The sequence below is a fragment of the Meles meles genome, chromosome 11 (assembly GCF_922984935.1).
Source record: "Meles meles chromosome 11, mMelMel3.1 paternal haplotype, whole genome shotgun sequence".
NCBI classification, from domain to species: Eukaryota; Metazoa; Chordata; class Mammalia; order Carnivora; family Mustelidae; genus Meles; species Meles meles.
In genome coordinates this window covers 17,161,695-17,176,424 of record NC_060076.1, presented here as the reverse complement: position 1 = coordinate 17,176,424, position 14,730 = coordinate 17,161,695, and the positions used below count along the sequence as shown (strand labels likewise).

Genomic DNA, 14,730 nt, shown 5'->3' with positions numbered 1-14,730 from the left:
TCAACGCAGCAGATACCAGAGAGCCAAGGCTGGGGGAGGAGGAAGAGGCAGGCCTGATTGTTCCAAGCACTGCAGAGGCTGCAGAACTTTCCCAGGTGATGGGTTATAAGAGCTACTCCCCGCACAGGGCATTTTCAGTGAAAGGTGCCAGGAGTGGGGACATAGGGAAACCCACAACGAGAACTGAATTGGCATTACTAAGGTCTACTTTATTTGTCCTTAGTATATACCTGGTGCCATGACAATTTTTTTTTAAAGATTTATTTATTTATTTGAGAGAGAGAGAAAGAGAGTGCACACAAGAGAGTAGGGAAAGGGGCAAAGGGAGAGAGTCCCCAAGCCGACTCCCCGCTGAGCACAGAGCCCCACACAGGGCTCAATCTCAGAGCCCTGAGATCAGGACCTGAGCTGGAACCAAGAGTTGGACGCTTGACGGACTGAGCCACCAGGTGCCCCCATCACAAACTTTTTATATAACTTAACCAAAATTCATCCCTGAGTATACAAGGCAATTATGAGGCCCATTTCACAGATGATAAAATTGAGGTGTAGGGGAGGTAGATAACTGTCCAAGAGCAAGAGTGGCCAGGGCAGCTATGTGACCGATGCCCTTTAAATGTCCACCAGGCATGCGTGGAACACACACAGAAGTGTTCTACAAGAGCGATTCTTTCCCTCTTCCCTACCCCAGGGACTTTCTTCAGCTCACTGTGTGCAGAGGAGAGAGGGCCACATGTCTTTGTGAGTTGCCTTCATGCTTGCCAGGGGACCCTGACTTCTTCTTTCTGGGTCTAAGCCCTCGGAGGTCTAAGCCCTCAGAGCTCTCATTAATCACTGACTTGGAATACATGTTTTACCCTCCACCTCCCACTCCCTGTTCCCTTCCAAGACTGCAACCTTGAACTAGCTGTTTCCGCGTCCATACAGAACACTCAGGGATGAGCAATAACATTCACAGGTGATTGCCTGAAATGTGCTCTCTTCTCCCTTCGGAGTATGTGCGATTGTCAGAGAACTGTGGACCTCAGCCCCAAGGCGTAGCCCTTTAGGGAGTCCTGCATCCGCTTCTGATGCCTCCTTACCTTCCGGGTCATTGAGAGAGAGAAGGATATGGATTTCACCTGGTGAAGACACTCTCACTAAGGTCAAAAGGAGTCCCCTTTAGAGGAACCCACTAGAGAGCCTGCCCTCTGGTCTTGGTGGCCGCTAAGAAGAGTTTCCTGAACAAATGCTTCTATCCCATAGACGCTGCATGTTTTACCGCTGAGCCCGTTTCCCTTTGCACGTGGACTGTTAAAGCTCTGCCTGAAATGGCCAGTGCCTTCTTTTTTTTTTTTTTTTTAAGATTTTATTTATTTATTTGTCAGAGAGAGAGAGAGAGAGTGAGAGCGAGAGCAATCACAGGCAGACAGAGTGGCAGGCAGAGACAGAGAGAGAAGCAGGCTCCCCGCCGAGCACGGAGCCCGATGTGGGACTCGATCCCAGGACGCTGGGATCATGACCTGAGCCGAAGGCAGCCACTTAACCAACTGAGCCACCCAGGCATCCCACGGCCAGCCCCTTCTAAGAACTACGCACCACGGTACGCCAGAGATCACCCTGCATCCATCCAACCTGGGTTTGAATCATTTTCCTTATTCCTAGTTTGCTTTCCATCTGATTCCTTTACTTACTTCATTCCGGTGCTGGATTTTTTTTTCTTTCACTGCATAAACTTAAAAAAATCTTCCTCAAATCCTTTGAGGAAGGAGGTAGGATGGAGAGCAAATAAAGAACGGAAGGGGAGGCCACAAACGACCAACGCCAAGTCTAGCGAGGGTTTCAGATGCCAGGCTGTGTTAACCGCATCGGGACGGGGTCAAAGACAAGCTGAGGTTTGTCACGGAGCACGGAGTCTGCTTTCCGGGCTTTCCTCCTACAAACACTGCTTCTGGAACCTTCCCCAGGACTCCTTACCTTTGCTGCGGCGACGACTCCTGTACTGCTCTGTATAGAAGGTCAGCTGCGTTTCATCGTCTGCCTCTGAACCGGAAGTCCCCTTGGTTCTCCCAAAGCTGATTCCCCCTGAAAGGAAGAGCAACCCATTAGTCATGTGAGCCTCCTAGAGCTTGTTAAATCCCAAAGATCAGCAGCCCCATCCCCAGGCTTCTTTGTGTAAATCCCAAGTGACACAGGGGCTAACATGATTCAGGGACAGAGCTGGGGCTCTGCCGGGAGGCGGACTGGGTTCTAACCATGGCCTGGCCGCCGTGAGCTCTGTGACCTTGAGGGGAACGCCTTCTTTTTCTGAGCCCTGGGTTCTCTCTTAATAAAATGGGCGCAATAACTATTGACCTTGTAGGGTTTCTATGAAGATGAAAGGAGATAGGATACATAAAAATACCTGGTTTGTGGTGGGTCTTAACTAACTGATGGCTATATTGTCATTTAGTAATGATGAGCCTGCCTCTAAGAAAACACTTCGGGCAACTTAATTTCACATCCATTTCAAGCAAGTGCTTCCTGGATGCCAAGCCAAGAGCCAGACACTGGAGGTACAAAGATAGATACAGCCCAGTTCTTGCCAGCCGGCAGATCATAGCTAGTCCGGGAGACAAATGGGATCCTAAGGAGGCTTTAACCTAATTCATGGTTATGTTTTTCCCCACAATGAGATGCTGAGAATATGGGGGAGAGCAATCCATCCCAACACGGAGGACCTGAGAAGGTTTTATGGAGGAAGGGGGATTTAAGTCAGGGCGGGAAGGATGAATGAGGCTACAGTGGCAGAGAATGGAGTTCCAGGGAAAGGTAAGAGTTGAGCAACCCTGAGGAGGTGGGGGGAGCGTGGGCCGGGGAGGGGCGGGGGAACAGCGAGTGGAGAGATGCTGGGAAGGATCACGGGAGCCTCATGATAGACGCTCCAGCGCCACACGGAGGTCGGCTTTTGGGCATCACGGAGGGTCCCAGGGCAAGAGGATGCGTTCGTTAGTCACATACGACGTGAAGGACATGACTATGGCACCCACGCCTCAGAGTGGGTGCCGGGGAGGGCAGGAAGCTGTGAGGCTCAGGCATCCCTTGGTGAGAGCCATGAGGGTCTGGGTGAGGCAGGGGGCAGTGAGGATGGGAAAGAAGAGAGGGGAGCGACAGGGGTTTCAGAGACACACTCAGGAATGTGGGGCCACGGGTGACGCTTTGACACGCGATGAACAGTGGATTCCAAAAATGATCAAGATAAGAGGTCAGAAAGAAATATGCCAAAATATGAATAGGAGTTAATTCTGCAGAGAGGAATACAGATAATTTTTTAAAAATTTTCTCTGTGCGTTTATTTATTATTTATTGTTAATGAAAAAGCCCAGAATGTGGGAAGAGAAGGATTAAAGCATTGGTAAAGTCTTAGCCCTAGAGAGGAGACAGTGCAGGGAGAGGTTCAGAGCACGGTGGGGGTGCATCGTGGACAGGGAAACAGGGGCCTTTGGTTTGGGTACAGATCTTCAGACACTGATGTCGACATCCATAGCCCGTGTCTGGGAGGAGACTCACGGCAGAAGTGGATATGCTGGATGAAGAAGTGGTTGAAGGCAGGGCATAGAGGGAGACCACTCTCCCTTCCAAAGATTTTGTATCTTCTGAATCAAGCACCATACACACCTGTTACCTGATTGAAAATTCTACCCGAAGAAACGACAAACATAGATCAGTGGGAAACATGGCTCAACTCAAGTTTCCTATGCCATTTCTTTGGGAGGGCATTCAGTCTACAGAAATCCCACGCGCAGACACTCTGCCTGCAATATGGTCATTGTGCCTGCATTCTTTCATTCCAGAAGCATGCTGAGCAATGTGCTACGTGCCTAGAAGATGCCAATGCATTACTGCCTACAATCCTCATCAGGATATCCTCGGAGCAAAAGTGCAATTAACAGCCTAGATAAAGACACAAAGACACGCATGGGCAGAGTCACACAGCTGATGAGTCCTAAAATTGGGATTCAGGACTAGTCTATCCAGCTCCACATTTGAGCTTTCTAGGATGCAAAGTGCTTTCCTGGAAAAACTCAAGAGGGAACTTCAGGGAGGGCAGCTGTCCTTTCAGCATCAGCGCATCAAGTTCTCATCCTCCCATTCCGAACTCAAACCCTTGGAGGGAAGTATACTGTGGCCCATTTTATACATGAAAGAACCATGTTTCAGAAAACAAAAGTGATTTGCTAATAATGAGTGAAGTTGGACTCGGTATCCACATGTGACCAACAGCCAGGTTCAAGTTTTTAACCACTTTTGATACTGCCTCTCACAGTAATGCTCTGTAACATGGAAAGATTAATATCTGCCCTCTCCCTTCCCTGAGACAGTATGTTGTCATAGATGGAAGAGTATAGGGGACAAGGATGTCTGATCTTTGTCCTGGAAGATGTCTTTGGCCTGTCCCTGTCTGTTAGTATAAACACCCCCAACCTCCAGCAATCAAGGGTAGGGCCTGGAGACAGCAGGAGACTCCAGATTCTATGAAACGCAGCCCTTCCTTTAAAGGCTGTGCTTTGAAGTGGAGTTGGCAGAGGCCCCATGGACATTCTGGAAACAGGGAAAGAGCAAAGGTCTCAAAGGTCAGGAGGGCTTTTTAAACTTCCATTAACATATTCTACTGTTATGGGAAAGAGAGAAGGAGGGGGGAGGAGGGGAGGGAAGGGAAAGGAGGAAGGGGAAGGAAGGGAGGAAATGAGGGAGAAGGTAAGAAGGGAGGAAGAAAGGAAGGAAAGGGAATGGAACTAGGAAGGGAGGAAGGAAGAGAGGGAGGAAGGGAGGGAGGAAAGGAAAGGAAGGAGGAAGGGAGGATTATTGTTCATCTACACATAATTCTTGGTCAAGGGGGAAATGAAGGCATTGAGTTACTTTATGTACAGAGAGCACCTGTCATTTTTCCTACTATGTTTTGAGCAGCAGAGAAAAAGGGGAGGTTCTGTCCCTATCAGGAGTCTACCTCAGACTCCCCCACATCCCCTTCAATCTCCACCACCCCCTCTTATTTAGAACATTCCAAGGAAATCCTTCCTCCCCCCTTTCTCATTTTCCTTCCTCTCCCAAACAAATGACCCACTATGCTCCTGCCGTGGTGAACATGACAGGCAGGACTCAGACAGGATCCTTTCCCTCCTGGGACAGTCTAGCTGGGGTGAGAGAAAGTCACCATACATTTCAAACACAATTAAAAAAAAAAAAGAAAGAAAGAAAAGAAAAGCCCACCATCGCCTAACACTCCCTCTGCCAGGCACCGTTGTAACCCTTACAGGTACCGACTTGTTTAATCCTTAAATAACCCTAAGGAGGTTACTACTTTTACTCTCTTTTTAATGGATGAGGAAATGAAGACACTAGGAAATTAAGTAATTTGCCCAGGGTCACGCAGCTTGTCAGTAGCCCAACCACAATTCACGCCCCAGCAACGGCTGTAGAGTCTGTTCCCTTGGTCTCTAAACCCGTGCACAATAAAATATGCAGACAGCCCTCTGAATGTCCACAGCCAGGCCTGTAAGGAAGGCATTTCGCGCCTTGTCTTCCACATGAATAAGCTGCTTCTCAGAGCTGCTGTGAGACGGGAAGCGAGGGAGCCGAGACGGGATCGGGTCTGCTTCCCTGCAAAGCCGGCCTCGTGACGAATACATTTCTGGGACGCTGTGTGTGCACACGCATGTGTGTGTGTGCATGTGTGTGCACATAGAGCAAAGGCAAAAGCTTGATTTTGCCTGCAAGGATTAGCAGGTGTGTAATGTGCTCCCCCGCCTCCAAAACCAGGGAACATTTTCCTCTTCTCGAAGCTCCTCACTTGGACCTCTGTACTTGTACTATTGCTAGGAACTCCATCAGGCTTAGCTAGATCTTTCTTTTTTTTTCCTTTAGAAACTTTATTTATTTCACAGACAGATCACAAGTAGGCAGAGAGGCAGGCAGAAAGAGAGAGGGGGAAGCAGGTTCCCAGCTGAGCATAGAGCCTGATGCGGGGCTCGATCCCAGGACCCTAGATCATGAGCTGAGCCAAAGGCAGAGGCTTAACCCACTGAGCCAGCCAGGCGCCCCCAGGCTCAACTAGATCTTAGGGCCGTCTCCACCATTCCACATGCCCAAGCACATGGACATCATGCCCCTGACTACCGTGAAGACTTCTCCAGTCCTTCTCCACTCCCACGCTTTTGACCTCAGCTCCTTCCTGTAGGTACCATGCTACCATTTCCAGAGTGGAAGCTGAAACTCAGAGAAGTTGCTGCTACACCAACCTCTCCAATAGAAGTAGAATGCAAGTTGCATATGTCTTTTAAATGTCCTAGCAGCTACATGAGAAGGGCAAAAAAACAGGGGCACCTGGGTGGCTCTGTGGGTTAAGCATCTGACTCTTGATTTCAGCTCAGATCATGATCTCAGGGTGGTGAGATCAAGCCCCACATTGGGTTCACACTCAGCAGGGAGTCTGCTTGAGATTCTCCCCCTTTCTCTCTCCCTCCGCACCCCTCCCCTGCTCGTGCTCATGCACTCACTCTCTCAAATAAATAAATAAATCTTTAAAAAAAAAAAGAATGGGAAAAAACAAATAGGTAAAATTAATTAATTTTCAGAATATATTGTATTTAACCCAATACACTAAAAATACTATCATTTTAATATGTAATTAACACAAAATGATCCACATTAAAATACTTTACACATTTTTTTATGACAGGTTTTCAAAATCCAGTCTGTATTTTAGGTGTGCAGCACCCCTCAACCCAGACTCTCTGCAGCAAATGCCTATCAGGGAACACACTTCTGGATGCATTGGACCACAGGTATCACAGAGCATAATTAAGGGCCGGGATCTGGGCACGGAGAGAGATGAGTAAGTCACAGACCCCACTAAAGTACTGCATCTTTTTTTTTAATGTGAAGTGCATTAGAAATGGGATAGCTCAGATTCCACTAGAAGACAAGAACCATCGGCTGTATCTTCAGGCCCCTAGGGGTCCAGCGGGTGTCTACATGAGTGTCATCCATGAGCCACGGCGGCAATGCCCTTGTGCAGAAAGACGATACTGTGCTGGGGTCAGACCTGAGTCCTAATCTGAGGTCTCACTTCTTAGCTGTGTGAGTTTGGGCGAGCACCTACCTTCTCTGAGTTCCTCTTTAAAAGGGAGGACAATACTCCTTAGCCTACATGGTCATTATGAGGAAAATGACAGAATGTGTGTAAAGAGCATAAACACCAGAAAAGTGAGGGTGAGGGCACAGGCCTCATCCATTCGATGTTTCCCTGAGTTTCACAGGAGAAAAGAAATGCTGCTGGGGATGGGGGAGGGGAGACTCTGCTTTCTGTGACATCCTGGGGAGGTGGCAGGCACCCAAGTCCTATAGCCTCTCGGCGTCCATATAGTCCAAAAGGGCCACAGGCCAATTATACATGGACTTGGAGATGATTCAGACAGATAGAAAAGGGCCCCTCTGGTAGCATTTTAATATGAAATTGGTGATTCAGTGAAGTAAAGTGCAGCCATTAATTATACAGGACTCCTCGTGTCTTTCCATTTCGGGCTGAGGGAACATGAGAAGGGCGTGAGCCTGGCAAGAGGAGAGGAGAGGAGACGAACCAGCAGCTCCTTAGCCCTGTTCCATGGGCCCCGGTTCCTCTGGTCCTGAACCATCTGGAATGGAGCGTGAAGAAGACGGGCGAGGCCCCTTCTCTAGTGTGGTGAGCACTGCTTCGGGTACTTCAGATGCAATGGCCTGTCTACACGTCACAAGGGGCCCGAGAGGGAAGTATCGCCTCAATTTTATCGGGGGCAAGCCGACCTGCAGGTTCTCAAGGTTGCTTCTCAGAGATCACACAAATGACAAATGGCGGAGTCCCCAACTTTGAGTGACTTCCGTCTGATGCACCAACCCTCTGTTCTCATGAAAAGACAAGTCCTTGGTCTGTAGGGAAAAGCAAACCAAGCCACAATGAGATATCATTACACAGCCAGGAGGTGGGCCATTACCAAAAAAAAAAAAACAAGAAAATACCAAGAGTTAGAGAAGCTGGAGAGGACCGGGAACCTGCCCACACTGCTGGTGAGATACCAAATGGTGCAGCAACTGTGAGAACTGGTCTGACAGCTCCTCACGAAGCTAACCCCACAATCACCACGGGGCCCAGCAATTCTGCCCATAGGCATGCCCTAAAAGAACTGAAGACAGGGCATTCAAATAAACCCGTGCACACGAACGTTGATAACTGCACTATTGACACTAGCCAAAGGGTAGAAACAACACAAATGTTCGTCAGCTCGTGTATGGAAAAACAAAACTTGGTGTATCTACATGAGGGCATATTGAGGGAATGTTATTCAGCCCTAAAGGAATGCTGACACCTGCTAAACATGGATGGACCTTGCAGACATCCTGCTAAGGGAAAGAAGCCAGATACAAAAGGTCATGTAGTACATGATTCTATTTATGCAAAACATCCAAAATGAGTAAATCCATTGAGACCAAAAGCAGTGGCTGCCTGGGCTGGGTCGATGGAGGAGAAGAGTGGAGAGTGATTGCCCATGAACACACGGTTTCCTTTTGGGGTGATGGAAATGTCTCAGAACCAGACGCAGGTGGTGGTTGCACAAACTTGTCACTGTGGGAAACGACAATGAATGAGCACTTTAAAATAGTTTGTGGTTGGTTTTATGTTGTATGAATGTTACCCCAACAAATAAAATGCTAAAACAAAGAGGCCCTCTGTAACATCACAAGACTAGGGGTAGAACCATGGAACGGGGGACCTGGGAGCAGTGAGAGGCAGGGAGAAGGCACGTGGGACACAGAGTGGGGACTTAGAGAGCCATGCTGCCCAGGACTGAATTGAGGCATTCCGATCCCTGGCCCAAGGGGCCACCCCAGGTAATCATGACACTCCCTCATTCATTCACCTAGCAACTACCGACCATGTGTCCACTCTGTGCCAAACAGCATTCTAGACACTGTGGATACAACAGTGAATGGAGCAGATAAAACCTTCCTGACTTCAGCAGCTTACTTTCTGGGGAGGAAGCGATTAGGATATTCCAGGCACGATGCTAAGCCCTTTCTACATAAGAATCATTTCAATTTTACTGATAAATAAATGAAGATATGCAGAGGTATTTAGAGGCTTTCCCAAGAGGGGAGAGATATTTGATGGCAAACAAAGGACCTGATGGTAGGTTTGCTCTGGGGCAAATCAAGGCATCTGAGCAAATTGAAAGTCACATTATGGGAAAGTCTAGAGCAGGATCGGGGGTGCCTGGTCTTTCCTGGCCCAATGAGAAGTAACTCATTGCTCTTCTTTGCAAAGCTACGGTCTCTGACTGTGCTGCCCTTCCACAAGCCTGCTGTCCCAGCCCCTGGGACGCCCACCCCTCCACACTCCATCTCCCGCGCTCTTGGTATCATGATGGATGGTGGTGACATGTTAAATTATTCAGGCTCCGTGTCTTCCTCGAGCTGGTGACAGTGATATTGCATTTTTAGATTGCCCAGAACTGCACCACATCGAGAAATATGTAGCTTGGGAATGCAAAAACCCATCTGACCCCCAACCGTCCAGGGAATACAAATGGTGCCAGTTGTGGGAGGAAGACAAAGGTGGCTAAAACTTCCCACACCCCCTAAACCACACAACTCACGATGGCTTTGAGCTCTAGGGCTAGACCACAGATGTTCATACGCATCTCCCACTTGAAGAGGCTCTGACAACAATCGCTACCTGTCACAGGGCGTTGCTATAGGCCAGGCACTTTGCCCAGAGGTGACTACCCCATCCCTATCCTTCCAAATGTGCCAGACAGAGGCTGAGGACATGACACTCCTCCTCTGCAGTCACACAGCCATCGAGGGGAAGGACCCGGATTCCAACTCTGGTTTACCTGATGCCCCAGGAAGGAGGACTGGGAAATAGTCTAGGGATTCACGTTGAATTTTTTAAATTGATCATTATGGTTAATAAAATTCTTATGGTAAAGTATAATTAAACATGATAGTTGATTCTTTCAGAAAAAAATGGAAATGACCTAGAGGCTCATTTTTAGGGGACTGATTTTTTAAAAAACGGTATACTCTTAGAATAGACTTATATGAGGCTGTTAAATACAGTGACATAAATGTATATTTATTGACGTGTAGACCTCTCCATGATATATCGTTGAATGAAAAAATATACAGCAAAGAATGCAGGGAGTAATTCCACTTGTGTAAATTTATACACATTTTGCTGATATTTAGTGTGGATTCCACTGAGTGTGAGTAATAAAAATATATTAATTTAAAATTTTTAATTTAAAAAATAAAGACATAATTCAATCTGAGATGTTTATGATCTAGAGCTCTTGATCATAAACATCTCAGATTGACTTATGTCTTTATTATAAACTTTATGATAAACTGAATTTCAAAATCATACCGTAAAACTATTTGGTATAAAAAAACCCTGTTCTGTATGAAAAATACATACCCACTAAGTATATAAATGTATGCATATACACACACTTATGCAGAAAAAGATACTGAAAAAAATATATTAAAGTGCTTCAGTGGTTATTCTCTGAGTAGTTAAGATTTGGGGTTTAAAATGTTTTTCTTATTGTTGTTCTTCTGCATTTTAGAATTTTCTTCCTATGAGAATGTAATGCCAGGTAATTTTAAGAAACACTTAATAAAAGTTATGTTTATTTTCTTTTTTAATAAATGGTTTTAGTGCTGCATTGTAAGCTCATTCTTCACTTGAACTTGAGAGTAATACGGCCATCCCAGAGGTAATCATCCCATCACCCAAGAATGGACATATCTCAATTTATCCCTAAATTTTGGCCCAAAGAAATATCTAGGTGGGAGAGAAGCTCTCCAATCAAACTTAACTTAGTCCCTCATGAAAGTAAAGCTTTGTCTTCAGAAACATCCCATCGTTTCCCTGTGGGAGCCTGCATTTTGCCAAGATGCCAGTCACAGGGACACCTGGGTGGCTCAGTGGGTTAAGCCTCTGCCTTTGGCTCAGGTCATGACCTCAGGGTCCTGGGATCGAGTCCCACATCGGGCTCTCCGCTCAGCAGGGAGCCTGCTTCTGCCTCTCCCGCTGCTTCTCCCTCATTCTCTCTCTCTCTCAAATAAAGAATTAAAATCTTTAAAAAAAAAAAAAAAGATGCCAGTCACAGAATCTCTCGTCCCATACTCTCTCCAGCCTTTGGTACCCACTATCACACTGCTTTGCCTCCCCTTGAATCTGGGCTGCCTTAAGGATATGTTTTTTTTTTAACATAATTTTTTTTTATTTTTTAATAAACATATAATGTATTATTAGCCGCAGGGGTACAGGTCTGTGAATCGCTGGATTTACACACTGCACAGCACTCACTATAGCACATACCCTCCCCAATGTCCATAACCCAACCACCCTTCCCCTACCCCCTGCCCCCTGGCAACCCTCAGTTTGTTTTGTGAGATTAAGAGTATCTTATGGTTTGTTTCCCTCCTGATCCCATCTTGTTTCATTTATTCTTTTCCTACCCCCCAAATCCCTCACGTTGCCTCTCAACTTCCTCATATCAAGATCAGATATCATTGTCTTTCTCTGATTGACTTATTTTGCTAAGCATAATACCCTCTAGTTCCATCCACGTCATCACAAATGGCAGGATTTCATTTTTTTGATGGCTGCATAGTATTCCATTATATATATATATATATGTATATATATATATATATACATACATATACCACGTCTTCTTTAAAGGATGTGTTTTTTAATAAAGAGTCAGCCGAGGAAGTGACTCTGCACTAGGAATGTGTCATAAAAGGCCATGCAGCTTCTGCCTGGCTTTCTTGAAACACTGACTTTCAGATGTTTACCTCCTCGTTGGAAACCTGCCCCTGCACCGTGAGAAGTCTTAACCACATGAAGGAGCCCCATGTAAGCGGTGCCACCAACAGTCTCAGCTGAGCTGAGAGAGAAGTTTCTAGATGATCCCCACCCACACCCTCTGAATCCCTGGGTCACCCACAGATGTTGGGACTATTCCCAGCTGAGTTCCAGTCCTTGTGGAGCTGGGACAACCCCTCTGTCTTCCCTTTGTCATTTACAGATTCCTGACTCCTAGATAACATGAGCATAGGGTGGTTGTTGTCTTAAAGCACTAAGTTAAGAGTGATGTTTTATGCAGCAGGAGGTAACCAGAACACTCTCCTTGTCCAGTGTTCCAAAAATACCCACACTCCTTCCTACCTGTCACCATACGGCAGCCCTAAGCCCTAAAGATGAACTGGGTGTCCAGAGACTCAGGTCCGAGCCTGTCCTGTTAGTAACATGCTGTATTCCTGGAAAAGACATTAATGTCTAGCAAGTATAAGAATGCTTAGCACCTTTACTGGCTTCCCTGCAATGGTAGGCAGCTTCTTTGGCCCTCACAATAACTGGCTGAGATAGGCATTGCTACCCCCATCTGCAATATGAGGAGACTTCAGGTCAGAGAGTACCACAAGCGACTTGTTCAAGGCCCCACAGTTCATAGATGGCAGAACAGACTGTGAAGTTGGCCAAGAATCAAGTTCCCTGTAATTTCCACCCTCTAGACTGTGTCTACCTTTGGGAATTACAGGCTCAGGCTATTCCATAACTCCAAATGATGGACCTTCAGCTGCGTGATATTTCCCTCCAAGCTAAATATCCTTCCTAATGCCTTCAGCCGTTCCTAACATCATATGTTTTACAAAAACCATGACTGTTTTGGGGTTCCAAAGTCAATGCATATATATTGTAGAAAATTAGAAAAAAACAAGTTAGAAGACACAAAGAGGAAAATTATCAAGCTAATAACTCTCCCTCCCAACGGATTTCCCCTATTTCTAGTTTTTAACTATACATTTATATGCATATGTTTTCACAACCAGACTTTGTTGTCTTATAACATGAGTACATCTTGTGAGTTTTGTTTAAAAATATTTAAGCTTAAATTCATTCATTCATTTATATCAGAAATACATGTTAGTTATGGGCATCTGAGGTGTTCAGTGTGTTGGTGTGATATATTTATATATTGCAATATTATTATGAAAGTAGTGTTAGTTAATACTTTAAAAACAAGAAAAGAAATACATGTTAGGATCTAGCTATACACTTAGCTCCCCTGACATTATATAAATTATATGTATCATGTATGTCTGTATAGATACACATCCAGTCTGTATCTAGATGTAGGTGTATACCAGTATCTTCATCTGTATACAGACCTACACTTTTATCCACCAAAGTATTCATAGTGAGTTTCTCTGAATACTGAGTTTTCCTTCTTTTTGTTAACCTTTCTTATTTTCCTTTTTTTCTTGAAAATGAATTGCAATTGCTTACGGAATTAAAATGAAGCTACATAAAACATGTCACATACATCCTTTCATGTCATTAAGTATTGACTGCAGTATCACTGAATGTCTGCCATATTTCCATTACACCAATGTATCATCACGCACTTCATCAATTCCCTATTGTTTGAATTTTATATTGTTTCCAATTTTTCACTATAATACTGCACCACATGTTCCTAAAGATAAATCTTTCTACACATTCCTGTGCATCCATGTGTAGAATTTTCTTGAGAGTAAAAAGATAAATGGCTGGGACGAAGGGTATTGACATATTCAAAGTTTTGGTCCATACTGTCAAGATGTCCTCCAGGAAGGTGAGACCAACTCCACTCTGATCGGCTACATACAAGGGTGATTATTTCACTCTATAATACTGGCTGTTACATCACAGTTTTCCAGTCTTAGTGTTTTTGATATGCATCTCAGATTTCAAATTTGTTTTGTCATATTCTTTTCAACATACTCCAGGTTGCTCAAGTCCTTTTTGATTTGTGATGTCTAGACCGACGCATGATAATCCAGGTGTGCTCTGACCCACCCAGACAGAAATGGACTCCTGCCTCCATTTCTCTGAACATGTTTTATAATAATGCAGCCCAGGACTGGCCCCGCTTTACTGGCAACTGACTTGTACTCAGTATGCTCTCAGTTCTTTGTTCCCATGCACTGCAAATAAATCTGGTCTTTCCCATCATGTATTTGTAGAATTGATTTCTTCTAAACCAAAGCAAAGAACGTTTATACTACCAAATGTGTCTGTATATTTTGGCCCTTTCTTCCTAGCATCTCAAGATATTTATTCATCCAAGTCCTGTGATCTCATGTTTTCACTATTCCCTGACTAGACACACCCTCATTGAACTGGATAAATATGAAAAGGAACAGGAGATAAGAAAAGGAATGGATAGTGACTGAGTGTCTGCAACATGTCAAGCATACACTACAAATTGATGCTGATACCTTTGTTTCAAATATTAAGAAACTGATGTTTGTAGGGATGATTTGTCTTGGGAAAGGCCCTACAGCCAGGAGGGAGGAAGGATGGGTGGGGAAGTCTATTTTTGTGGTTCTTGCTATTGTTGGTATCTGATGCCAAGTCTTCCCTGATGTAAGGCAAGGAAACTGGTGTTGAAGAGAACTAGGTGAAGAACAGAATGCAGTAGCTTATGGTTAGAGAACTCACTTGCATTGACATCAGCATCAGTCCCTTAATGAAAGCTCTTTGGGACCATGTAATTGAATAAAAGTGAACGATCTGAATATACTGTCAAACACTCCCCAATTTCCTCCTTTGGAAACAACAGAAACAAAATACTGTTAATTCAATAAATATCTGTTGAGAGCTTATAACGTGCCAGA

General features: G+C 45.2%; 1 protein-coding gene across 3 annotated transcripts in view; it reads right to left on the bottom strand.

Moving 5' to 3' along the window:
* The window catches only part of ASTN2 (astrotactin 2), an 875,241-nt gene that overhangs the window by 569,124 nt on the left and 291,387 nt on the right, over positions 1-14,730 (bottom strand). For all 3 annotated transcript variants that reach the window (XM_046023052.1, XM_046023053.1, XM_046023054.1), the window contains one exon: positions 1,957-2,064. In XM_046023052.1, the coding sequence (XP_045879008.1) occupies positions 1,957-2,064 (108 nt within the window). The remainder of the gene's footprint in view (positions 1-1,956; positions 2,065-14,730) is intronic.